Source organism: Anopheles nili, chromosome 3 (assembly GCF_943737925.1).
Source record: "Anopheles nili chromosome 3, idAnoNiliSN_F5_01, whole genome shotgun sequence".
Taxonomy (NCBI): domain Eukaryota; kingdom Metazoa; phylum Arthropoda; class Insecta; order Diptera; family Culicidae; genus Anopheles; species Anopheles nili.
In genome coordinates, this window is record NC_071292.1 from 34456051 (window position 1) to 34482639 (window position 26589).

The 26589-nt window shown below is 47.5% G+C and overlaps 2 protein-coding genes across 2 annotated transcripts; both read left to right on the forward strand.

The window, feature by feature from the left end:
* The first annotated feature begins 5131 nt into the window (after window positions 1-5131).
* On the forward strand, window positions 5132-26464 carry LOC128724127 (phospholipid-transporting ATPase VB). Its single transcript, XM_053817892.1, has 12 exons — window positions 5132-6207; window positions 20618-20798; window positions 20880-21059; window positions 21135-21259; window positions 21358-22387; window positions 22466-23566; window positions 23635-23805; window positions 23885-24070; window positions 24147-24347; window positions 24439-24626; window positions 24700-24785; window positions 26362-26464. Exons 1-12 carry the CDS (start codon window positions 5132-5134, stop codon window positions 26394-26396), a joined length of 4560 nt encoding a protein of 1519 aa, XP_053673867.1. The 3' UTR covers window positions 26397-26464.
* Window positions 11902-13672, forward strand: LOC128725258 (uncharacterized). The gene is made up of 3 exons (XM_053818986.1): window positions 11902-11943; window positions 12126-13403; window positions 13493-13672. Exons 1-3 carry the CDS (start codon window positions 11902-11904, stop codon window positions 13670-13672), a joined length of 1500 nt encoding a protein of 499 aa, XP_053674961.1.
* Window positions 26465-26589: the final 125 nt, after the last annotated feature.

A 26589-nucleotide genomic window follows, 5' to 3' on the forward strand; every position in this document is an offset into this window, starting at 1 on the left:
TGTACTTCTCTACGATTGAGCATCTTTGTTTTTTAGCACCAAAATTCACAAACAACGAACCTCGTATTTAACCTTCAGTTTGTTCAGGAATTACATTACAAACATTTACGGTCTTTTGCATTTAACTCTGTATCTGGGTGAGGTGCAAAAGTACTTCCCTCTACAGTATGACAAAGCCTTACACTGTGATCATCCACGATCACCAGCGATCGGTAGTGTTGGTGCTGATGTCGTTGTGTGTAGAATTTGTGAAAGGTGAAGGTGCGCCAGCTGGGAAGGGAAAACACGCCTCAGCAACATCGGTGGATTCGCTTTCTTGCGCGTTAGTGGCTTTGGTTAATTCATTTTCATCTCACTCCCCCACCCCCCCTACCATCTGGCCGATCTGGGTTTTGGCGGCGACGATCGAGGGAGGGAGTGGGTTGAGGGGGGTGGGGGTTAGCGAATGAAATGACGTTTGGCGTCCTTATTTCCTGACATCCATCTCCCCCAGAAAAGGCCATCGTAAAGCGCACAACATGACATTTATTTGGCGTAGTGGATGGTGTGCGTGTGTGTATGTCTCAAGCGTAATATTTTTTTTTGCGCCCTAGCCCCCCGCCTCCCCCTTGCTGCGCTTCGTTTAGTGCCCAAGCTGGTTTTGGGGTGAAATCATATGTTTTTCGCCCTCCTTCGTACGATCGTACCAACACTACGTCACGCTCCGTGTTTGGATAAGCGCGAAGCGGAACCTCTCACTGTTTTTTTTTTAAGACATCTAGCGAGTCTTTGGTTGGCGGTTTTGAAGCGTTTCCCGTCAGTGTTGTGCCAAAGATGACTACGCTTTTCTTTTGGCATGATGCTGTTTGCTCGCCGCGTCGACCTGTACTCACACACAGAGGGGTCCGGTTCGGTGGCACACACCACTGTGTGTGGCGTCCATCGAGGGTGGCTTCATTGCTTCATTCATCGAACCTGGCTGCTGTTTTTTCTTGGCCACGAGCTTCTTAAACGAGCGGCAGCGATTGTGAACGTCAAGCTGAAGAAAGTGAACACCCTCGTGATTGCACAGAGGCCTGTATCTTAAAGCCACAGTAAAGATTGTCGCCGAGCGAACGTTGATACGACGACTCTTCGAGCAGTCTACTTCCGCGAATGACGTGTGAAATGTTTCCTCTTTCTAGGGAGGATCATTTTTCCCTTCCACGTGAAGGTGGAGTTATTTTTTGACGGCTGTGTCTGTTGGTGAGACCATGAAGCCATCAAGCAGTTACTTTCACAAATCAAAACGTAGATTAATTTTAATCTTACTGCCAGAACGTGCTGGCGTTGCTGTGGCGACGTTTATTTGTCTTGGAATGCACCGTCTCGTAACGCAATATGTATGATTTTTTGCCCATAAATATGTCCCACACCCCCGCAGTGATCCTTTATTTTTCTACTTCCTGCACGTTTTCGGAAACCACGGTCGATGGATGGATCAGTTGTTAAAGAACTGACCACCTTCGGTGTTTCGAATGTGTGCAATGTTGTCGCACCAACACACCATCCCTTCTACGTAAGCAACGACACAACAGAGGGTCTCGAGGCTGGGAAATCCACAGCAAGCGAAAAAGGGAAGGGAATCAAAAGAAAAACGGGCGCCCCAATTCGATGCTCGACGTATGCTGCTGCTGCTGCCCGACCCAGACGGCTGACTTCACCGGCCGTTAGAAACTGGGTCAAATCGCACTCACTGCTGCAGCGGGACTGAGCCTGAGTTATGTTGGGGCTGTAGCGCTACTAGGCCGACCGCCGCTAATGGACACGACAGGAACGACGAGAGGGCCGTCGAGATCAGAGTAGAAGGGAGCGGCAGAAGTTATCTTTCGGTGGTCGAAGGAAGCAAAACAGCAGCAGACCTCTTTGGAGGAGTTGGGTGTTTCAATGGAGCAAACGTTGTGAAGGAAGGAGAACTCCTCTTGGTGTTGTTGGCGGTTGGCCACTGGCAAAACACAATACTGTTGCCCCGTTGGGAGTCGGCGTGACGTTTGCGTTTTTGTGGTGTGCGTTTTATGGACGCCAACTGGCTGTGAGGGGGCTTTCTGTAGTGCGAGTTGGACGGTTTACTTGCTTTTTTTCTGTTTGCTGACTGAGTTGGCAACCTTTTTGCTTTTGGTCTTTTAGAATTTTGTTGCTCATTGACACTGAGGAAGCAGCTGGGTATTTGCGAGCTAAAAGGCTTATTTTTCCATAGAACATTTCAAACACTTTAGTGCTTTTTAAAACCAACAATGTGGCGTAAAATATTACTACCACAATGTGCCGAGATAGCATTATTATCAATACACGTTTTCAGAGATATTTTAGCTACTTTTCTGTGCATAAAACGATCCATTACCTATGATCCATTACTAATTACGTTAATCCGCAAAACATGTACTAATTTTTAATATAATAAAATCATAAATATCAACGAACTTCAATCCATCGACTCCATGCACTCGGCGTTTAAGTGACTTATTTTCAGTTCATTGAAATGCCCATTGTAATCAACCATGTTGTTATCCTAGTTAAATCCCCTCCGACCTCGTGTACTGCCTTAGCGCCCTTTCGTGGCCATAGGAAGCAAGCAAAACATGCTTACACCCGGTTGTGGCCCAGGGTTTTTGGTTCGGCACACTCCTCAATGCCATTCCGCCAACGCCGTCACCGGGTTCGTTAAATTCGCGTTTACAATGACGCAAACATATTTACGGTGTCGCACCCGCAGCGACCGTCGGTTGAGGGAGGGAGGGAAGGTGTGTGGGAGGGGAGGAGTGGCCCAAGTGTACAGTGACCCTGGTCGAAAAAATCCGCACCACAAGAAGCCCGAAAAAGCAGGAAGAAAGCTTCGGCGGCCTGTGCCGGAATGGGACGGGTGAAGAAGCAAAATAAAAATAAAAAAAAATAAAATGGAAGGAAAAACGTCATCGCTTTCCCAGCCCCGAAAGTGCGGGTTGGCCACAACAATAAAAACGCCACCGCAACCGCAACAGCCAAACGGTGAACGAGCAATTTGCATGGACCGCGGTTGATTTTTCCGTCGGGTGTAAACTATAGTCTCGTCGTCGTGCGCGGTGGTGTGGCATTGTTGCGTTAGTATCAGTGCGTTGGAGGTATGTGGCATTTCGAGTGGGCCACGTAGGGCAGAAGTTTTTCGCGTTAAAAATTAACTCATGACAATTATGTGCCGAAGGTAGGCTAGTAGGAGGCATTTTTTCACTCTTTTTCGCGGTTTTGCCACGGTTGTCCACAATAAGTCGATGCATGCAGTTACCGAAGGCTAGTAAACCTTGGAAAATATCGTAGACGACATTCCAGAATTTGGACACTTCCTTTACGCTTCATTGCTTGAAACACGGCGTTTAACAGCTGCAATAGGATTTAATTTACAGAAGCGAACACAAATGACCAAAATCGATCTACTTCAACGATCTTTCGATTTTCAAACCCCCCTCTAAACCTCTCGAAAGCTCGCTCAACACAATCTCCGGGTTGAAGGCTTTTGTTTTCTTAAGGGATTTGTAAACTGTCCCCTTTTCGTCGTCTACTGGCCAGCCGGACCAAAGGAATTTGTGTCGTGTATTTGTGGCACACCAACAGCGTGTGAGTGTGTGTGTGTTTCTGCATTGCAACCGTGGAACCGTCGATTGGTAGCGGAACCGGTTTTCATTCCTCAACCGCGAGTAAAGCCGCCCGAAAGGGGGTGGCCTTGGCTTGAGTCAATAGTGCAATGGATTGGAAAATGGTCCCACCGCATTTGTGGCCCTCTCTGCATCATCATTGATGGATGAGTAATACGATGATCGGAATAAATTGGTTTCACGTTCTACAAAAAAAAAAAAGGGCGGCAGTCTTTTTCACGCCCTCCTCCCAGTGGCAGCTTTCGCTTTGAGTTAAACATATTGCTCGTAGATCGTGTTGCGAATCAACCCCATGACAAATGTCTGAAGGTGAGATGTGTTCGCTTTGGATGTTCGCTAGCCTAGCGCAGCTGGGGATCGGTTGTACTAAATCCATCGCATTTTCGACTGCTGGTCGGCTTATGCCGGAGTTTGGATTTTTTTTTCGCTTCGAAACTGTAATGTTTGTTTCCTTCACCTTCCGTAAGTTGTCCAAACTAGTGTTGGGCGGTCGTAAGTCGGTGGTTGTCGGTGTTCCACTTTTTCTGGACCTGGGTGAAAACAGAAACGCTGGAATGACGACAGCCTGTACGCGCTGTAGGTGCTGGGAAAGAATGAGAAACACGGTTTAAATCAATGCTCAGCCAAAGAGCTCGTAAGCGAAAAAGAAGCGTGAAACAACAGTGGAAAAGAGCGTGGAAGAAAGATTAAAGCTGCGATGTTGAAGCGGGTTTACTAAGGCCAACGTAGGGGATTATAGGTTATGGATTTGTTTTAAACCAACTCTTTTAAGCTTCGGGGCAAGCAAACGCGTTGAATAAGTCTATACTTTGATCACAAACGTCTTCTCAACCTCATTAATTAAAGGTTCCACGTTTCTCAGCTTGTCTAATGGTAGTATGTTTTCTGTTCATTTTATGTTATTTTATAATCTGCCATCATGTATTGGAAATTCCGGTGATAGGGGTTTCGTATTAAAAACCAAATAAGTATATTTATGCTATGAAAGAAACCTTATCTTTCGAAGAAGTTTAATTCTTCACGTAATTCGAACAAGAAGTCGCACGTGGTTTTTCGCACCGTTGTAACATAGTATGTAATATTTGTTTTTTTTTTCTTTCTTCCAGAGCCCGTGTGTTAGAAGTTATGCCAAGCGTTTTGAAGTGAAATGAGAAGTTACCGCGATTGTGAGGTGGTGATCAAAAAAGCGAAGCAAAAAAATCGTGAGCATTGGGTGAGCGGTGTGAAAAGCTGTGCTATCGAAAGTGGTTGCGAAATGTGCTAAGCTAAGCTAGTCGTAAGTCAATAGCGGTGGCAGGGAGGAAAACCCGTATATTACCGAGGCCTTACCGTAGTGCATATGATTGATACGTGCGTGCGTGCGTGCGTGCATGCGTGCGAGCAAAAAGTGAAAGTGTTCTCGCGCCTAGGGCTCATCTAAATGGTGCATTTCGTTGCTAATAGCAGCAGCAGCAGTAGGAGCAGCAGCAGCAGAAGCAGAAGCAACAATGACGCAAGCAAAGGAGGATCAAGTGAAGGATGTGGCACCGGCGGGCGACGGCGGGGGCGGTGCAGGTGTTGGGGCTCCAACCGGCTTCCATAATCATCCCCAACAGCAACACCAGCCGGGTCCACTGCCTTTACACCCGCATCAGGAACACCCGCTCGAGTCAACGTACGTGTTTCCGGGATCACCTCAAGGAACCACACAAACGGCTCCTCCGGTAGCTCAGCTGATGGTTAGTGGAGTCATTGCAGCAGTCAGCAGTAACACCAGCAGCAATGTGAACCCAACGGCAGGTCGGATATTGGTGGAATATCCTCGCACCACCGTCGGAGGTCATTCGCGATCTGTCAGTCACGGTGAGGGTTCGTTTGGAGGTTCACTTCAGGCCGGAAGTGGCACTACTACTGGACGACCATCAGCCTTGAAATCCGCCGTTAAAGGGGGCCACCAGAGGGCGCTTTCTCAGGGCCAAATCATGGATGCACCGACGATCGCCACCCGGGGCCACAGTCGTGTTGGTTCTAAAACGGACTTCATTTTGCCACCCGGTCACAAGGAACAACCGGAACAGCGGGACACGCTGGCACCACATTCGGGTGGTTCTGTGAAGGGACACTCGCGGCAAGCCTCTCGATCGGAGTCGATCTACACGCTTCGTCGGGCGGATAAACCACCCTGGTGGAAGCGGTTCATGTTCTGCCGATCGGCTAGTAGCAAGCTGGAAGATCGAGGTTACCGGATAGTGGTTCCAAATCACACTGTCCCGCCAAAAACACCCAAAAGAGACCACCCGAATGGGCGGTTGTGTGGGAATAAGATCCGTACCACCAAGTACACGCTGTTGTCGTTCGTGCCGAAGAATCTGCTGGAGCAGTTTCACCGAATCGCAAACCTGTACTTCATCTTCATCGTGCTGTTGAACTGGTTCCCGCAGATAAACGCCTTTGGGAAGGAGATCGCCATGATTCCGGTGCTGTTCGTGCTTGGTGTGACCGCGATAAAGGATCTGTTTGAGGATCGCCGCCGTAAGGCGTCTGACAAGCGGATCAACAACTCGACCTGTCGCGTTTACAATGGGTAAGTGAGGGTTCGAGAGGGTTTATCAGCGATATCCACGCTGTGTGACGGTGTTATAATCGCCGAAGGTCTCGATTTGGGTTGAGATCAATAAAATATGGGCTGCTTTATCGCTCAATAACGATGTCCCGCCGGTGTGTGGATTTCGTATCGCAAAAATGGCCCCAAAGGGGTTGGACTTCCGCACCGGGCAGGGTAGCGCAATAAAGCGCAAGTAAAGCCAATTCCGACGCGCAAACGTGTTAAGCCTGCGTGATAAAGTTTTCGCGAGGAATCACGCTCCATTTGTGTTTGGTGAAATGTGGCCACGACCGTTTTTCTGTGCCCCGTTATCGCTGTGTTGCATCGTTTGGCACGTCGTGTCCGGTTGAGGTTACGTCAAAAACAAATCACTACACCCAAATGCTGGTACGTCCGTATCAGAGTGTGAGAGAGCCACAAAATTTCCATCATTTTTCCAGCCATATACGTGCGCGGTTAAAGTGATTGATCACCTTCATCTTGTTGGCAGTTTATTGTTCACGAAGCATATATCGGGGAAATTCCTTTTGTACGGCGCACGCTTTTGTCCTATCTACTGGGTCCATTTTCTTCGTCGGGCTCGAATTTTGATGAATGAAAATGTCGTTGCATAAAAATCGAACCAGACACGAGCCGAGGTACGTGAGGCAATCGTGCAAATTATTGATCATCAAACTGGCGTTAACACATGTGCGAAGATAACATAAAAAGGGCTGTGATCGCGCATTTTATCACACGCCAAATCCCCTTCTCTACAGCTGTTCAAATGCCATGTGCGACGAGAGGCACAACGCTAATAAGGCAAGCAGTTCAATGCCAAACTAAAAACAAACCGTCACACGAGCCAATAGACACACGGTCGCTTCTGTGCTCAGGTTCCGCTCGTGGGATGTTGTGTTGACGCGTCCCTTTTTCCCGGGGCTATTACAACGATGTATTTGTCGCAATGTAATTGTGTGCTGTGGTACTTTTTCTCTTCACCACGCGAGTGGCCCAGAGGCGGCACACAAACACACGTTTTGGTTGATCGTTTTTCCCTCTTTCTGTATGTATCGTTCTCGCCACATCGCCTCAGCTGAGCTTCCCTATAAGGGGGAGGTTCTTTGAGGGCGTACTATGTTGTCCACGTGTCCACACACACACACACACCAGACCCGATGGTTAGATGGCAGAATGTGGCAGAGATAGCGACAAATTATCGTAAAAGCTGCTCCACGAACTGCCGGGGGGTTTGCCAGGAATGTTGCCGTTTCTCGGACACGTGTGTCGATTCCGGCCCGTTGGATGAGTTTGAGGGTTGCCTCGCACCATAATTATAGACCGCTGTTTACTGTATGCTTTTTTTCTCGGTGCTGCTCTACCATCAGACAGGCTTTAAAGGCTTTTCCTTCATCCCGTTGATGTAAAAGCGAATGTAACGGGAGCTTGTCTTCGATTCGATTATTCAGGGAAACTGTTGCAGGTAAAGATCACGAAGAACGTGCGGCATTTTTCAAAGGTCTTTGCCTGAGGATTGTCGCCAGAAAACGTGTTTCGAAGAGACAAAAAGGCCCCCCGTTGGCACTAGCGAAAGTGAATATGTTTTGAAAATGGAAAAACAAAAAGCCGTACAACAACCGGACGCGAGAGAAGGCCCAAAACGTGCGCACGATGGAAAATTGCGGAAAGCGACACGGGGACACAATAATTAGCGTGTGCAATTTTCTGCCACAATTCGTTCTAATACGGTCACAGTTGGATGGTCGCGCGTTCTTCATGTGCATGTTCTCATGTCGCCAGGCCTAGGGCCTTTGTCGTGAAACGTGAATCTCGGCAAGAGTGTGTAAGGACGAGTCAGCGTTGCCAGAGGACGGTCAAGAGTTGCGTAATGTAATTTTCGCCTGCCCGACCCCGCGAGTTTTCCGTGACATTGCCGCAGCCCGGCCGGCGTTACAACCGCGGGACGTCGTTTATTATTTATACCGCTTTTCGCAGCCGTGCAAAAGTGGCCATTTTTGTCCCGCACATGACGAGCTCTGGGCCGGCCTCGACTTAAACTTGAGCTCGCGTGTTGCATTATGGCGTTGAGAATGGCGGCTGACTTCTTTGCCGACTCGACCGATTTGCAAGTCGTTCCCGGATTTCGTAAAATAAACACGGCAACAAAAAAAAACTGATGAGCTATTCACGACCGCCAAAGCATGTAGACGGACATGGTATGATGGTGAGAGGACGCATTGCCGGGCAGAGTGTTGGATTTTTTTTGCTTCGTTTTGTACCAAGCACAGTGGGGGCCCATTTATCATCGTTCAGACGGAACCTACGTCGGAGCTGGTGACATCGAATGATGTGGGAGAACAAATTTTGATAGCAATGCTGGAAAAACTCTCCCATGTCCATCACCAACCGTGTTATCGATCGAGAACGGAAAGTGTTCCAGCTGATATTGACCGATAGTGAAGGAATCTGATGGACACTTGAACCTGAACACTGGGGGTGGAACTCGATTACACAGGTCCGTGTTGTTGCGGGCTGGCCGATAGGAGCGTTGTTGTATGCTGTTTCCGTCCTTCCCGTCCGCCTGAGGCATGAAAATGCGTTTTTGATCAATGGGTCGATATTTTATTGCGCTTTTTATTTCCACTCATTTCTTTTTTTCCAACCGATTTCGATCGCCGTGAAATGTGTGTAAAAAGAAAAAAAAACAGGACGTCATCTCCGGGAGGAAACAAACAGCCGTTTATCTTTTCACGTTTAACGTTATCAGCGCAACACGACGGCTTATCTTCGCGATTAGACGAAATTGGTACCAATGGGTAAAAATGGGCTGTTGTAAAATTCGCTCGATCCCAGCGTCACCTGCGTTTACTATGGGCTTTCCCTGCCTCTGCCTAGTGGTGCCTAAATGAGGGGGAACTAATCTCGTTCGTAATGCATGATTTATTTCGTCGGCAAACGTTTTACATGAAACTGATTACGTCCATTCCGAAGAAACGAGAGCTCGGCAGTGTGAATATGGGTTTAAAGGTAAGCTTACGCTTAATGCCTTTTCCACTTCGTAGCTCTGCAAAAATAACCTCGCAATATTTGGAGAATCATTTCCCACTCTAGTTTATTTCGTGGCCAGGGCTTTATCTTGCTGTTTTGTTATCTGTGATATTGATATGAATCCGAAATTCATTCATTAACGTACGATCGGTGTGATGTACGAACGACTTGAATTATCTTGTGAAATATTGTGCAATCATACAACCTGTGAACAAATTACTTATCGTTAAAAACTAACAACATGGTAATGCAACTAATCGTTAGAGTCACTTAGTATCGTGGTAAAACGGGTCTGATTTTAAAATCACAGGTATTTTGTCAAGTCACAGTCACAAAAGGAAGTTAGAATTTGTTTGGTCACAATTGAAGCGAGTTGAAAATCAATTAGGATTTTAAGAACACAAATTTATTCGTGGAATGGTTCAAAAATTGGCATTTTATTTAATTTTCCAAGCAAATTAATTCCATTGGTTGGATTTCATGGCGCATGTTTACAACTCGTTTTCCCACCATAGACGACGCCAATCTAGCTGTCCAGACAGGTGTTGAACTCAATAGCAGTCGCGACTAAATTTGCTGACAATTCCGCACCCTTCAGGGCCAAGCATAGTTTGCCTCTATTCAAGACTGCATTAAGGTTGGAAACCAGCTGGGCGTACATCGAGAATGAGCTAGCCTGCGACGGCTGCAGTACTTCCTTCAGCTCATCGTTCGTCCTCTGGAAACGAAAACGTCCTCGGTCAGTAACCAGATGCATCAGTAACTTGTCATTTAGTACTCACCGCAGTAAGCTTGACGACCGCAATGTTCCTCGCGGAGGCATCGGTGGTGTTGGTGATACCTGACAGAGCATCGTTCCACATCTTGAAATATCCCTCCCGATCTTTTACCAACGCATCGATCGATCGCTGTTGTCCACGGAAAACCGCTTCCACTTGGCCGGACATGGACGAGAAGCAACCGTTCATAGAAGAAGCTAAATTGGACGACAAATACTGCACGTAAGGGCTGATGGAGGAGATCGCGCATGATTTGCCCCTCGCAGGAGCTTTTGGGATGCGTCGAATCGCTCCATCCACTACACGGTACACGGTGAAAAGTATATTCTGACTCTCGCCCAGCACGTCATCCGTGGCTATGTCGATCAAATGGTCCAACTGTTCTTCGATGTTTGGTCTCAGAATGTTGTACGTTCCTCTGAACTGGAAGCTGAACAAGCTCGTCACCTCGACGATATTCGGTGCATACGGTGTGATGACGCTTTCTTTGAAGTAGTTGATCTTCGCATTGAACGCACGAACGTCGGCAGCGATGGTGGATTCGGACGCACGAAACTGTCGTCGAAAGTCGACCGAGTGCCCAGTCAGCGCGGTGTACATAGACGACAGGCTGGAGTCGACATTGCTGAACGCCTGTGACAGCTGGCCAATGTAGGTCGACATTAGCGCATCGGAGTCCGTCAGCACTGTAGCCGTTTCTTGCAATTTTCCGATGACCACGGCAACTTCGTTGTTGAGGGCATCTAACGCACCGACGATGGCTGTCATTTGCGTTTTAGTCAGCTTCTCGAAGATGGACTTTGCCGTAACCGGGCTCGAAAACGTGTCGATGGTGCGTTTGAAAAGAGCCAACGATCGATCGATGTCTGCCAATATGAGCACGATGGAGTCTCGCGATTTACCGATCTGAGCACCGTATTCTGGGGCATAGGATGTAATCGAGGTGATGGCAGTGTTTGTCTCCTGCGTTACAGCCGTGACAGAGTCGGCGTAGATCTCGCTCAATTTCTGGAAGACCTCCGCAGGGGCATCGGTCGTGTTCACCGCTGCCCAGCTGATGCGATTGGTGAAAGCCGCGACACGGTTCACGATAATGTCGTACAGCTGCAACACGGCACTAGCCGTCACGTTGTGACTCACGCTACTCAAGGGTAGTTTCGTTGAAAACGTAACCATCGATTGCTTAGAGGACTCCACCGCGAGTCCGATCGCTCTGGCGGATTCCGCCAAGTCTGCATCCGTCTGAAAGCCACCCTGAACGGACACCCCAAAGAACGGCGTGCCCCTGGCGCACTGGGAAGGATATATGTAAAGCCGGTTGCCAAATTTAAATGTCAATCGATGGTGGTGCGACGTTTTGGGTGACGACTTACCTGCAGGACCGTAAATAACGCCCATACTGCTGCCAACTTCATCCCCACCCAGCGGTCGCGATTGAGTCGCGACTTTAATGCACCAAAAACACGTCAAAAAATAAATTACACCACGGAAGGACCCCACACGAAACGAGCGCTCTCGGTTTTGGGATGGGTTTTCTTTGGTTTTGTATCAAAGCTATGGGATTACTTTTTTACCGAAACCTCGAGCCGAGGCCGAGACTAGTCCACGAATGTACCGTGTCTGGATTGTCACCGCCGAGTGGATGTTACGAAAATTTGAATCTGTTTTCGACACATTTTATGTTGTCTTTTGTCCGAATCAATCATTCTCCGGAGGGGTTTTTCTTTGTTTAATCAGCTGCATTCGTTGTCTAGCGAGGCGTGATATGAAGCAACTCGCAATGAAGTTAACACACAATAAACCGATCGCGGGTACGTTGTGCTACTTCGAGAAAGGGAGCATTTAGTTGAAAAGTTGGTTGGCGAAAATGAAGTTGCTCGTAGTTTGGCTTATGGTGATCTCACTACTTGTAAGTAACAACGAAATTGATCGTCGGTTAGGATTCTGAACAGTTTAAACTCATGCTCAGAATCAATAACGACTGCATCAAAATGAGATCAATTTGACGTCGAATTGATTCGATCACTTCCGCAATGGTTAGTATACTTTGCGTAACGTTGCGTTTCGTTGGGTTGTGCAATCTACTTTAAGGGATGTGAAGCGTTGTTCGGAATTGAAGTATCACCGAATATCCCCGAGGCTGCAAGCATAACCAGCGCCTGTTCGAAGCTAATATCCGTTTCGCAACAAATCATCTCCGCAACCAACAGCCTTAGTGAGGCATCGTTTGGGACGTACCAGCTTCAAAATGGCGTCACGTCTATGCTTTCCTCGGTGAAACAAACCTACACCGCCCTGATAGCGATCGCACAAGAGCTGATCACGGTGACTAACGCGAACAGTGGCAATTTGGATACCTTATTTACGAATCTCCAATCGAACCTGGCGGCATTCAGTATGACAACGATTACGGTCCGTTTTGCCGCGTGGTTTATGCTGCTGGATCCAAGCGCGATACCCGACACCTCCATTGTCACGCTGACGCTAAACGATGTGAGCACATTCTTCAACAGCGTTGTGCCTCAGAAAGTGAAGCAATTTTCTGCGAGCAGAATTTCACAAGCCACATTCTACAACGCCATCTCGAAGGACCAAATGAGCACGTTTGCGCAAGGCCTAACGGCGTTGGCACAGAACCAAGAAACCGTCATGGTACCGTTCGTCAACAGCGTGGCCGGTGCTTTTCGAACGAGCAATGAAAAGCAGACGTTGTTCCTAACAAACGCCGATTCGGCATTCCAGAGTGCGGAAGCAACGTTCGCCTCAACGTATACGCGCATCTTCGAACTGAACAAGCAGTTCCGTACGGCGGCAAACGAGATACAACCCACGATTCGTTCCTCCGTCGAGCGGTTCACAAAGAGCATGGACGAGTTCCACGATCTGTACCTTGGTGCATCAGGTGCGGATTACATCACGATGGCAAGCGAAATGTACAACTCGTTCTCGCTTAATGTCACCGAGCAAACGAAGGTAGTAGAAGCACGACTGGAACTAGCTCGAAATAGTGCCACCGACAATCCGGTGGCTAGTTTTGGGGAAGCACTTGCCTTTGGGTTCAAGATAGTGAGTCGGGCGCTTGTGAGGATCATGCAAAAAGCAACCAACACCGCTGGTATCAACTGTCTGCATCAGGCTATCGGTAAGTTCAGTGTCGATTACACCAGCAATCTGCGGAGTGCCTTTGGTTTGTGCATCTCCAGCAGTGACTATGACTTTTCGGCTCCTGTCACCGCTCAGATGACTACGGTGAAAGACATCCAGAATGACATGCTGCAGTACTTTAAAATGCTCAACACCGCACTCGGTGGGGTGTCAAATTCGAGTCCCGTTAGTGCGAGGATCCAAGCGGACACGTTTCTTACAGCGGTAGGTGCTTGAAAAGCACGATCACCATTCGTCATTTCGTACACTAAACAACGTTGCCGTTCTTTCTCTCTGTCTCTCTCTCTCTGTAGTACTTTAGCCAAAGGGTCTCTATAATGACCACCTTGATGCAGCAGCTGGTCAACATGGCAAATGAACTGAATGTTGATTACAACCTACTGATCGCTCGGTCTCGCTACTGTCTGGCAATGAATGTTGCCGTCGCGAAGCAGTTGTCGTCAGACTTTTCCCAGGCGATCATCGCGTGCTAATAAGGGAAAATGAATGTGTCAAAAACGTGAAATCAGCCATCAGAACACCTCGCAGGTGTGACATTTCACGTGTTTGGTGTTTGCGATTTCTTTCGAATCTTTTTTTCCAGATTGCAAAATATTACTTGAAACGCGTGATCTTTTCAATTGGATCGTGATCTTCTTCATACTCGTTCCTCACGATCGTTCCGAGATGATTAATACACTGTAGCAAGATCATTGTTGACCCTGCGATTAAATTAATACAATCGGATGCAAGAACTGGAATAGTTTTGATTATATTATTTACCATTAAACAGAGACCCGAAATGATCGATCATATCGTCGGCACGGACCTTTTTCTATGCTCGTCAATTCAATGTCCAATTGAGCTGGGATGCGTCTTAAAGCACGAGTCCTTTATGCATTACGCGGAGGGTGATTTGTACGCCACGTGGTAAAAGCAAAACTTAAAGACGGCAGTGTGCAACGTTACCAGAAGCTGAGTGAATAATAAATGCGATAAGTGGCGCAATTATCAACGACGATGAGGTGGGCAGCGGTTGTTACTGTCAATCATTTCACTGAACCTTGACCCTCCGACCACGGCATCGCAATCCGGTAAACCGTGAATCGTTGTAATCATTTAAAGTGCCCCCAGAGGGTGTAATTGGTTGTTTTGATTCGGGCCCGTGACCACCGAGCGTAGCGTCGTAGTGATTGCGATTTGAATGGGAAATGTCAGCACGATGTGATAAGACGCGAAGAACGTCGGCCTGTCGGCGTAATGAGCGATCGTATCACAAAGGAATCGAAATCGGCAGCTAGGAAAGAAATTTTCCGCACGTTTTCGCAAGATTGAAGCGCGGTTTTGGCAGGAAAAAAGGTACAATTTTCGGTGCATTGTAAAATGAACACGTACGAATGAACCCATCGTGACACTTGAGCTCTTTATTATTACCATCATGCTCGTTATTATGTCCTCTTTTGTATCGATCATACCCGACAGTGCTGTTACACTTGCCGCGTCTCCACTAAGGCACGGAAAAAAGCCCAGTCAAAAATCATGACCACAACCTTCGCGGTTAGTTTGGTGTTGTCCCCCGTTTGCCTGGAATCCGGATGAAACAGGGGCAATTAATTGCATTGGGGGTAGGTTTCGCTTGGCGTGGAATAAATTTGTTCGATCGTTTCCTACCCCAACCGGAACATTGGCGCTAATCGTCGTCGCTACTCAGCGAACGAAAATCATTACCATTACATGGCGCTTAACAACCGCTCGAAGTGGTCTGGTGTTGGTAGTACCACCGACGCCTTTTGCGTTCATTTTTGTCATGCAAACGTTTGCAAAAAGCGCGTCGGAAGAAGAGCTCTCGCAAGCTCTCGGAACTACTTTAGTTCGCGAGGAAAAACCCACCGTGAGTTTCCACCGAGAAAAGCGAACGGGGCGGCACACCTTGCATGTCCCGCTTCGCTGGGGATGAGTAAGAGCTGGATCATTTGTTTACGGGTACAACAAATTATGAAAGAAGTCATTTGTGTGTGAGCCAACCCATTGGGGGAGGTGGGTTTCCGCACGTTTTGTCCAGAGCACGTACACGGAAGGTGTGCCATCGTCGAACGGCACTAACCATAGCAACAAAAAGGGGTGTATGTTTGTGCGGCGGTTACGGTGTCTCACCAACATCGGCATAATCATCACTGGAGCCACCACCATCATCGTTGCAGTTCCGCAGATAAACGACGGCTTGCCTGTTTTGGAACCATCGGCTTCTCAGCCGTTGTGGATGAAACTGTTCGCAGTCGAGAAACGCTTCCCTCCCAAAACACAGGCGCGCGTTTTTCCATCCCTCGGTAAAACGCTTTCGTAACCATTTTCTTTCTTTTTTCTTCAACTCGATTCGTTACTACCAATTGGGTAAACGTTTTAGTAGCGATTCCATCGTTTTTGGGGGGTCCAGTAGAAGGATGTAAACAAAAACCCTTTTTCATCGTCTGCCTGGGGGTGAGTGGTGGTACCTGTTGGGGGTGAAGCGTTGTCGTGGCAAATGGCTCAAACCGATGCAGGGTTTTTGCGCGAACATCTGGTCCGCGATCATCTCCCAGGGCGAAGGTGACGCATCACATCAACTGCGGAATGCTGTTTGCCTCCCACGGCGTGTCATCTATCGATTGCAGCCGACAAACGGAGCAATTGGCATTAAGAGGCGGTGTTTTTTTTCCTCTTTTCTTACCGATGCACGTTCGCAGCTTCTGTGAACTTATGGATGCGACAGATGCTTACGGTTATAATAAAATCGATATTTCATTTCCCAATGAAGATCGCTCGATGAAGATGTTGTGGGTGGTGTTCTCGTTGTATTTCAATGTCAGGGTTTAGCAGAAGCATGAAACGGATAGTTTTGTAACCGTATTGCTTTGCGAGATGCTGACGGTTACAAAATCGATATTTTATTTTCCAATGAGGATCATATGTTCTGTGATGTACTCGTGAAATTTCAAGTTAAGTATAAAGATGGACCGGAATGTTTAAACTTGCAGAATTCATAATGCAAACTTGCCGAATTTCACCACTGAATGTCGGATAAAACCCGCTAAGGAAATTTTTGCGTTTATGCTGTCTGAAAAACAGCAAATAACCCCGTGCTCGCTACCATATGGTGACGTTAGTTTTTTATTTTCCATTTCAACAACCATCGTCCGCGCGCCACCTTTCGTAGTGTCACATGGATGTGCGAGCATGTGTAGAGCTTGATAGGGGGGGGGGGGTAAAAAAAAGAAAGAAAAGGATTACCACAGGTTGCACGTGACGGAATGGCTTTAATTTCCGCCGTAATTGAAGGCAGGGGTCGGTTGTGTTGGAAAAGGCCACCCGGTTTTCCTCGCCAGCACATGCAATCGAACCATGCTGCCATATTCGCTTCCAGGGTGTTGCTTGAAGCCTCGTAGGCCACACAACTCCACAAACCAGTTTGTGAGCGTGATTTTGGTACCTACATCTGCCCCTACTCTACATCCATAATATACACCTCGGACATAGCGAACAAAAACCTCCTGACCATCAGCAGCATGATGTTGTTGCAGCCGTCTAGCTACCTTCACCGTGGGTAACTGGCACGCTCGAGGTTCAAGGTCACGTTCGTCCTTCATTTCGCCGCGCACACTAAATGCTCTCCCGGAAGTGAACGTGTGCAACCTGAAGCGCACCAAACCGAATAAAATGTGTACACCATCACCAGGGAGGGCACCCTCGGGCAGGAAGTGGCCAGAAGTGGTGAAACTCCATTGCCCCACGATTGTCATCGTTGACGGTTGTGTGGTTGTTGCGCTTAGATGGTCATTCGCCACACATACAGCTACACGTGAAGCACGAGCCACCATATTATGCACTGACACGGACGGCATATAGAGGCACCTTCACCTAACAGTGGAAAAAATGCACACGACGATTTGACCATGACCGGTCGGGATTTTCCACCACCTCAAGGGTGGGTGGATGGGTGAGATGTTTTTCCTTTTATGGGTGTGTGTGTGTGTGTGTGTGGTTTGGACTCCTCCACATGATTGCGCTTTATGCTCACCAGGTCGGTCACGTGAGGATCGTGTTTCCGCACTAGTCGGCAGGAAATCAACGCCGCCTCGGCAGTGAAAGCAAAAGGCGCCACAATTACGTATCATTTATCATCGCTGAAGGCGCATGCACGCACGCACGCAAAGGCACCACTGACACACAAATCTCCCGCTCAACCATGCGGGCTTGTGGTCATCTAATATTCAAAGCATGGAGCATAAATTAAGGGGAAAACGATTGCTCGCCTGGTCGTCCGATGAGCGTCATGTGCGTGTGTGTGTGTATGTGGCACTCGATCGAGTTAAGGGAATCACGTCCCGCATGCGTCTTCCCGGTGGTCTGGCTGGCGATTTTCCAACCCAAAAAGCAGAAACATTTTGTTCTACTGAGCGTCCCAAAAAGGCGGTGTTTTTTTCCACCGAAGCGCGATCGTAGAGAAATTTTTGATTGGATGTGATCGATCTGGCATTGTACGCGTGATAATCAAAATGCAATTAATCGTACCCTTCGAGCGGGCCACAATTGATGCGTCTAATTGGGAGCACCATTCAAGAATAAATGGGTGAAATTCACGCACGCAACGCAACCGGTTGTTGGATGATCTTCACCGGGGTGGATGTGTTTCTCCGTGATTACGATGGTATCAAGCACGAGCCGATTAACAGCGTGGAAGCAACCGCGGTGGCCAAGAACCTTCCCCGGAACCGGTACACGCGCATTCCATGTACGGCGAGACGGGCAAACATATAAGCATAAACCTTGACGTGCGCATGAGGCTACGTGCGCCACCATTAAGTGCTGGTTTAGACCTCACGGAGGTTGTTGGCCACAATTTGCACCGAATGGGAATGACATGCCATCGGCGAAGGGCGTTCAAAAGTGCGGGAGGACCAACGTGGAGCACTGGGAAAATGACGGCTCAAAACTGAAAGCTTACACTCGATGTCACCAGTAAATATCAAAATCAATCCAGCCATCAATCCAGGCGTGTGTCGCGTGCATGTAGAAACCGAAAGGACCCGAAGGGCTTACACGCCAAAGCCTGCCGGCGACGATGTGCACACATTATTAGCGTTAATGTTGGGGGTATTCGTAGGGAAACGAAACAAGAAGATGAAGGCGTGCGTAGCAGAAGCGAAAAGGCAATCAAGCTGCTGAAGGCCACTGCCTCGGTTTGCGCACTCGGTTTACATTGAACCTTTCTGGGGGGTTTGTTCACTTTCTTCCTTTCCGTGACTGACGGAACCGTGCCAATGTCAGAGGCCAAATTGAGCCCAGCAACACCACACGGCAGATGGGGCAATGTAAAAAGTCCGGTAAGGCGGATATTGATCGGTCAGTTCTGAGGCCTCTGAGTCTGACACTCCGCAACTGGCATGTATGGATTGCGCAAGGGATGCCCTTTTCCAGTGTGCTGCGGCTTTATCCCTTGTTTTCCTCTCACACACTCTGGGATTCACCCGGTGGGGTTTTTTTTCTTCTCTCTCTCCATGTTTTCGGTTAGTGAGTAAATAATTTCCCATCATGTATAATGAACGATGAAAGTACGGTGGCGCATATATACCCTAGACGTACGTGTTTGCCTGTCGAAGAAGTAGCGAGAGTTTGGATGTCCTTTGTGCTGCGGCGGAATCTACAACTCTCGCCTTCGTTCCTTCTCACATCTGGTATGATTTTTTTTTTGTTACGTACCATCATAATCTTCGTGCAACTTTTATTGCTATCGATCACATCAGAACGTCCTTTTCGCTTGCCAATACGAGCAGCCTTGGGTGTGTGTGTGGAAATGCGACCTAAGCGCTGGGGGAAAAAAAAAGGAAGCCATGTGTCTAATGGAATTTCCCTCCTTTCTAGAGATGTCAGCAACGCGTGTCCGCAAGGACTCGGTCGGGCAAATAAATCCGCGCCAGCCACGTTCGCGATGAATTATTGATAACGATACCACCTTCCCCCGGGCACAGTGGCCGCGGTAAATGATTGAATAAGTAATCAAAGGACAACATCTATCATGCTCGAAAAGAAGCATTATCGGTTTGGCTTTGAATCCGGAACGGCGGAACCAAAGGGCGCCTGTTGTACAGCCTTATTGTCCCGACCCGAGAGCCCAGAGCCTCGAGGCGAAGCTGAAACGCACGTGTTTGGTCATGTTAGGAGTAAATTGGTGACCGTGACAGACGAACCCACGGAGCGGAGGTAAAGAGAGCAATCGAATGTGGGGTACATAATGCATACATTCCGTGCCGGTGGTCACCGTGTGGCCAAATACACCGGGGTTATTCATACGTTATCACAAACATAATTCAACAAGCCGAATAATTGAACCCTTCTACTGCCGTTTGAGCGCTGATGATTGTAACCATCTAGCAATAAATATGTAGGCATTAGGAATATGAATGCGATAATTGTAGCTTTCGGGTGTTGCGGCCACCCCCTTACTATAGAAAGGAAACACCCACCCACCCAGCTGGTTGGTGTGCTGTAAACAGAAAATCGATCAATTTGTAGTACACTTTCCCGTGGCCATTCGTTCCGCGAGGGTTTGATTGCGATCGTCAATAAATCTTGTCATTTGTCACGAACTGAACTGTTCCCTTTTTTTTGTGGGTTGTGTTCTAAACCAACTACAGCAGATCGAACTGTTGTGGTGTTTGTGTTCCATTTTTCGTTTCCTTCGGCTCCATGCAACGAACAAACCACACCATTGTTCCAGCTGGAGCATTGATTCATCAGCGAACAGCAGAAGAAAGAAACACGTGTGCAACAGTGTATTTGATCCGTTTGACACTTAGAATGTCCCCGTCATTGGTACGTGGTGTGGTACGTGCTTAAAATTCTAAATTCAATCTAACACCCGGTCCTCCGTTGCTGTACGACAATGACGCCTGGGGGACATTTCTATGCCACGCCAGCTCATGCATTATGATTATTGTGGGCGCGAGAGTGACGATACTGTAAATATGCTCCTAACTGTAGTTTGAACCGAACACGACGCCCCTTCGCGGAAACATTGATGAACGATCGCGCAACCCTTCGCGGGTGGGTTGGTGTCGGAGGAGTTGCTGAGGAAGAAATATGGCAACTGAACTTTTGACCAAATGAATTAATCTATTTGCATACATTAAGAATTCTGGTCAGCAATATGGGCAATGGTAACAACAAGCCCCCGTTTGAGCAGTGGTTGAGGGGTGTTTTTTTAGAAGGTTTAAACCGGGCGAAAGAAAAATTGCACTTTACTCACGACGCAGAATGGGGTTAAAGCTCGTCGTGTGGAATGCGAATGATTTGTTCTAATTTTTACTGCTTTCAAGCGAGTTTGAGAGCATTTACACGAATGATCATTCGAATGCCCGTTGATTTGTAATGTTTTCTCTTCGATTGTTTCTTTTATTTTACAGCGAATCGGAACGATACAAAAAAGTCCTTTGGCAGGACATTCGAGTTGGCGATCTGATTCACCTGTCCAATAACGAAACCGTTCCGGCCGATATCCTGCTGCTTAAATCGAGCGATCCCACCGGTGTCTGTTACATCGATACGTGCGATCTGGACGGTGAAACCAATCTAAAACGTCGACAGGTAACAACTATCGTTAAAAGCGGACTTTTCCACTATGGAAGCGACAACTTTCAATTCAAAAACCACTATCTCCCGGTGCAGGTGGTGCGTGGGTTCGTCGAGAAGCAGCACATTTTTGCACCCAACAAGTTCACCAGCCGGATTGAGGTCGACGCACCAACGACGAAAATCTACCGCTTCCACGGTGCTGTGATACATCCTTCCGGTGAGCGGGTTCCGGTGTCGACGGAAAGCTTGCTGCTCCGTGAAAGTCGCCTCAAGGTACGAACAAACTAGCGTGTAAGTGTGTGTGTGTTGCTATGCAGGATAATAATTCCATCAATTCATTCGATTTAGAACACGGACTATGCCGAAGGAATTGTCGTGTATGCAGGACATGAAACGAAGGCGATGCTTAACAACAGCGGTCCCAGATATAAACGGTCCAAGGTCGAACAGCAGATGAACATCGATGTCATATGGTACGTGCAGTAATTGGAATTGATTGTCCAATAAATATGCATCTCATGCAGTATTCAGTGATGTTATAAGTTGCATGTTTTTTTTTTCGTTGTTACAGGTGCGTTATCATATTGATCGTGCTATGTATTATCGGAGCCGTGGGCTGCAAGCTTTGGCTCTCGTTCTACGCCGACGATTCAGACATGGACAACAACGATACATTCCGAATTCCGTTCCTGCCCTTCGAGATCAGCCCGGACTACGAAGGGTTGCTCGCGTTCTGGACGTTTGTCATCATTCTTCAGATCATGATACCACTCTCACTGTACGTTACGATCGAGTTGTGTAAGCTGATGCAGGTTTATCACATACACAACAACATTGAGCTGTATGATCCGGACTCAAACAAGCGCACCGAGTGTCGTGCGATGAACATCACGGAAGAACTCGGCCAGATACAGTACGTTTTCTCCGACAAGACGGGTACGCTGACGGAAAATCGAATGATTTTCCGCCGGTGCACGATCGTTGGGGTGGACTACAACCATCCGGAGACGGAGGAAGAAAAGGAGATGAACAAACGAGGTGCTCCAGTTCCGGTGCTTCAACCAAACCTAAGCTTGCTGGAGAACTTTCGGGAACACCATCCGCAGTCATCGCTTGAATTGGGCCAAACGGGCAAACCACGTGGTGGCACCGGAGAACCAGGAAACGAAACCGTGACCCAGCAAATACAGGAGTTCTTCCTGGTGCTGGCGATATGCAACACGGTGGTAGTTAGTGCGACTCCACACAGAGACAACATGAACGCGAGTGGTGTGATTGAGATGAACGATAGCGATACCAGTGTAACTCTTGTTCGTCCAGCTATCGTGGAAACGGATGGCGGGAGTCTTCCGCTGACGGCGTGCGATGGAACGATTGGAGACCGGTACGCCCGGTTGACGGAATCCCGGTCCATTACTCCGTCTCCTCCACCCAACGCACCCTCATCGCTGCCCCTGAAAGCGGCCCACGTGCCATCACTGTCGCCAATCAGCAGCTCGGCGGAGACGTCACCCATGTCGGAGAGTCCTCCGATGCGGATAAAGTCGATCAATACACCGACGGCGAAGGTGAAATCGCTCGTAGCGAAGCTGGGAAATGTGGCCAGTGGTGGGAAGAGTGGCGGAGTGTTCAAAAGTGTCGATAGAAGCAGCACCGGCAGCACGAGTAGTAGCAGTAAGAATCGCTTCGTACCTAGCAATAGTAGCGGTGGAGCATCGAAGTTCCAAAAATCCTTCTCCCAGGGCACGCCATCGCCCGCCTCTAGTCGGCCGATTTACGAGGCGGAAAGTCCGGACGAATTGGCCCTCGTCAATGCGGCCTTTAGCTACGATTGTTGTCTGGTGAATCGCAGTCCAAACCACGTTCTGGTCAGCATACCCGGCGAGGGCGTGATAGAGTACGAGGTGCTGAAGGTTCTTCCCTTCGATTCCGCCCGTAAGTGCATGTCCGTTGTGGTGAGGCGTACCGGCACGCAGGATGTAGTGCTGTATACGAAGGGTGCCGATAGCAGTATCATGCCCAACTTGGTGCCGTGTACTCCTGGCTCGGAAGAGTACCGGTTGCGAGAACAAACGCAACACCAGCTGAATGTGTACGCACGACAGGGTCTGCGTGTGCTTGTCATGGCCAAGCGGAAGCTAGATGCAACGGATTTTAGCGAATGGTACAGCAAACACGAAGAGTGCGAGCTGAGCATGGAGAACCGGGAACGCAAGATTCGTGACTCCTTTGGGCTGCTCGAGCGAGGTTTAACGCTTGTCGGCACGACCGGTATCGAGGATCGTCTGCAGGAAGGTGTCCCAGAGACGATCAGTTCGCTGTTGCAAGCGGGAATCGTCATCTGGGTGCTGACGGGAGATAAAGCGGAAACGGCCATCAACATTGCCTACTCGGCGAAGCTGTTCAACTCGCAAATGGACATTTTCAAGCTGACCGCACGGTCACGGGACTCTGCGGAAGCCAGCATTAATTTTTACCTCAACGAAATCGAAAAACAGCTCAACAGCAACGGTGGTGGTGCCGCCAGCGATGATGACGCCTTCGACCAGCTTGATAAAGCACGCGCGCTAGTAGTAGACGGAAAAACGCTGACATTCATCCTGGACCTGCGATCCAACCTTACCAAGCCATTCCTAAGACTGACCCGCTACTGCTCGTCCGTGCTGTGCTGTCGCGCGACGCCTCTACAGAAGGCGTTCCTAGTAAAGGTCGTGAAGGAGGAACTTCGCATCAGCGCACTCGCCATAGGCGATGGAGCCAATGATGTTTCTATGATTCAGGTGAGATACAGTACTTATCCCGGTGCTTCCTCAGAACATAACCAAACGATCGCTCTCCGTGGTTTTAGATGGCCGACGTAGGGGTAGGCATTTGCGGACAGGAAGGTATGCAAGCAGTCATGGCATCGGACTTCTCCATTGCTAAATTTAAAATGCTCGAGAAGCTGCTGCTTGTGCATGGTCACTGGAACTACGATCGATTGGCACGAATGATCATTTATTTCTTCTATAAAAATGCGGTAAGTATAAGCTATTTCTGTGGCTAGTGCCCAGTCCAGAATTCATGCAAAACTTGATGATTTATTTGCATTATTGTAGGCTTTCGTGTTTCTGTTGTTCTGGTATCAATTTTATTGTGGATTTTCCGGTGCCGTCATGATTGATCAAGTGTACTTAATGATCTACAATTTGCTGTTTACCGCACTGCCTCCGCTGGCGATCGGTGTGTACGATAAGAAAATTATCTCCGAGCTGCTGCTAGCCTATCCGCAGTTGTATCAACACGTAAGTGAACCTAAGCGACGTTCAACTTCCGCACTTACTGACAAACTTCTGACAACCCGTTACTGATACTCCACAGGGTCGTCGGGGGAAAGGCTACAAATGGACCACGTTTTGGATCGTGATGTTCGACGCAGTGTACCAGAGTTTGGTGATATTTTTCGTAGCGAAGGCAGCGTACTGGGGCTCAGATGTGGACGTGTGGGTCTTCGGAACGACCATAACGTCCTCCTGCTTGTTCGTGATGCTGTTTCACTGTGCCATAGAAATTAAATCATGGGTACTGTGCGGCTTTGTTGTAGCGGTTTCTCAGCAACATTATCGATAATCACACAATTTTTTCCTTCGTTTTTTTTGGCTATCCACTGCAGACAATCTTGCATGTCGCGTCGATAGTGATTAGCTTGGTGTCGTTCTATGTGTTTGCATTTGCGTACAATTCAGTTTGTGTCAATTGCTTTGGACTGCCGTCAAACTACTGGGTGATCCACATGAGCATGAGTACAATACAGTATTATCTGATTACGATGCTTACTTCCGTACTTGCCCTGTTGCCACGGTATGTATCCTCGCCGGTGAAGAGCTTACGAGACTGATATTCCAATTAACGATGGTTTCTCTGCCTGCCACAGATTTACGTATCGTGTCATCAAAAACACCCTCTGGCCCTGCGAAGGCGTACGGGTGACGCTGCAGTACAAAGAAGAAAAACGAAGAGGTGAGAATCTGCTGGTAACATGGTCTCGATCGACGTCTGCCTCGTCCATATTCAGGTACTTAACACACACAACCTCAAGCAATCACTCGAAATCCAGTACGCTGATCACGAGGAAGCGCTCAGCGAATTCCGCAGCCGTTGGCGGAATTCTGGAACGTAATGCGCCACGGCAGCGATTTGGCTACTGAGAAGGAAAAGAGCAATCTTTCCAATAATATGCGCAGCTCCAAGTCAGTGAACAACGGTGCGAATGGCGAAATTCGGTATGATAGGATGGTACAACGAACGGAACGCAACGCGCGCATATCAGCATGTGCACTTTTACCGCATCCCTAAACATTTTACGATACCGATTTACTACGCAAGAATCAAACAGGATTATGCGATTAGTTAACATTGCTGGGGGTAAATAATTTTTCATGCTTCTGTCTGATCGGTTGTGATTGCCTTTTCTATGCTTTGTTTTTGGATTGTTCCGTTTTTATTTGATTTTTTTCTCTCTCCAGAAATTATGCATCTCTTCCATAATTGTGGTGTTTGCCTTTTGTGCATTCTCATGTTGTTTTTACACTCATTTTGTTCCTCATATGTATTTAATTGCGGTGTGGGACTGTTAGGACATCATTGGTTACGTTGTAAATGTAAAAGTTTTGTAAATCGTTGTATTTTTTTATGTGCTCTTGCTTTCTTCTAAATTATCTGCTCTTTTGTAATATGTTCGCGCCTTCCTTATGTTAGTAGAATATTGGCTTTTGGTAAAAATTAGCTACAATACTTCCTAGCGCAGATTATGATATATGTATAACAGGTATGTATATATCTTTCTAACAAATACTATTTTCTAGTTTCTTTCACTATACTGTAAATAACGTCTTTTATAACACTACTAACAGGTAACTTACTAACAAATATCTAATTTCTTTTATCATCTCAAAATATATATATATCCTTCCATGGTAGCATTGTTTGGCCATTGGTTATTACTACCATTATGTCATTAGATACTTTTTCGCTTCGTTGTAGTATATTTTTTCACATAATTTTATATTTGTTCATCAAACGCACCTGTAGAATATGAGTTTTGTTGAAGTTGTGTGTGTGATGTTTTGTTTTCCTAAATATGGCTGAGGTAAGTCTTAGATATGTATGTTTCTTTCTTTCTACACTAGAATCCCATCTCCTTACGCTCTTATCTTTCGAGTGCGTCACTTTCAATCACGATGTGGCTTCTCTCTTTTAGATTGAACAAGTTCTAGAAAACGAACAATTCTATCCCAACCAACCACGGCAGGCAGGGAAGCGTGGAATGGATTGTAAAAATGGATTTATTGAATATTTTGAGACAAAGCGGGACAATGAACAGGGGTGTGTTTGAACTATTTTCCTTTTTCTTGCTGTGAACGCTATGTTTGGTTTGGCTGTTTAATGGCGGCTGGAATGATTTGGATTTGTTTTGCTTTCGATTTTTTTTTTCGATGCTTCACTGTTGCTACCACCCTATAAGCTGATGTTGATTTCTCAGTGTTCAATGTTATTAATTTTTCATATCTTAATTTTACGACGCTTTTTGTTACAGAGCCTCCCATCACAGGACTCCGCATAAGACTGTAAACAACATGTAGTTGGTAATTAGGCGCTTGGTAACATGATCTTCATGCGGCTTAATAGTGTTCACCAGCAAAAGGGAATCGAGCGGTACCGTCTGCAAAACACACATTGATTGTCAGTGCTACACACACTTTACTTTGAGCGGGCTTTTCTTTACACAACCCGGGAAAGGATGGGACAAAAACTGTGGTAAAAT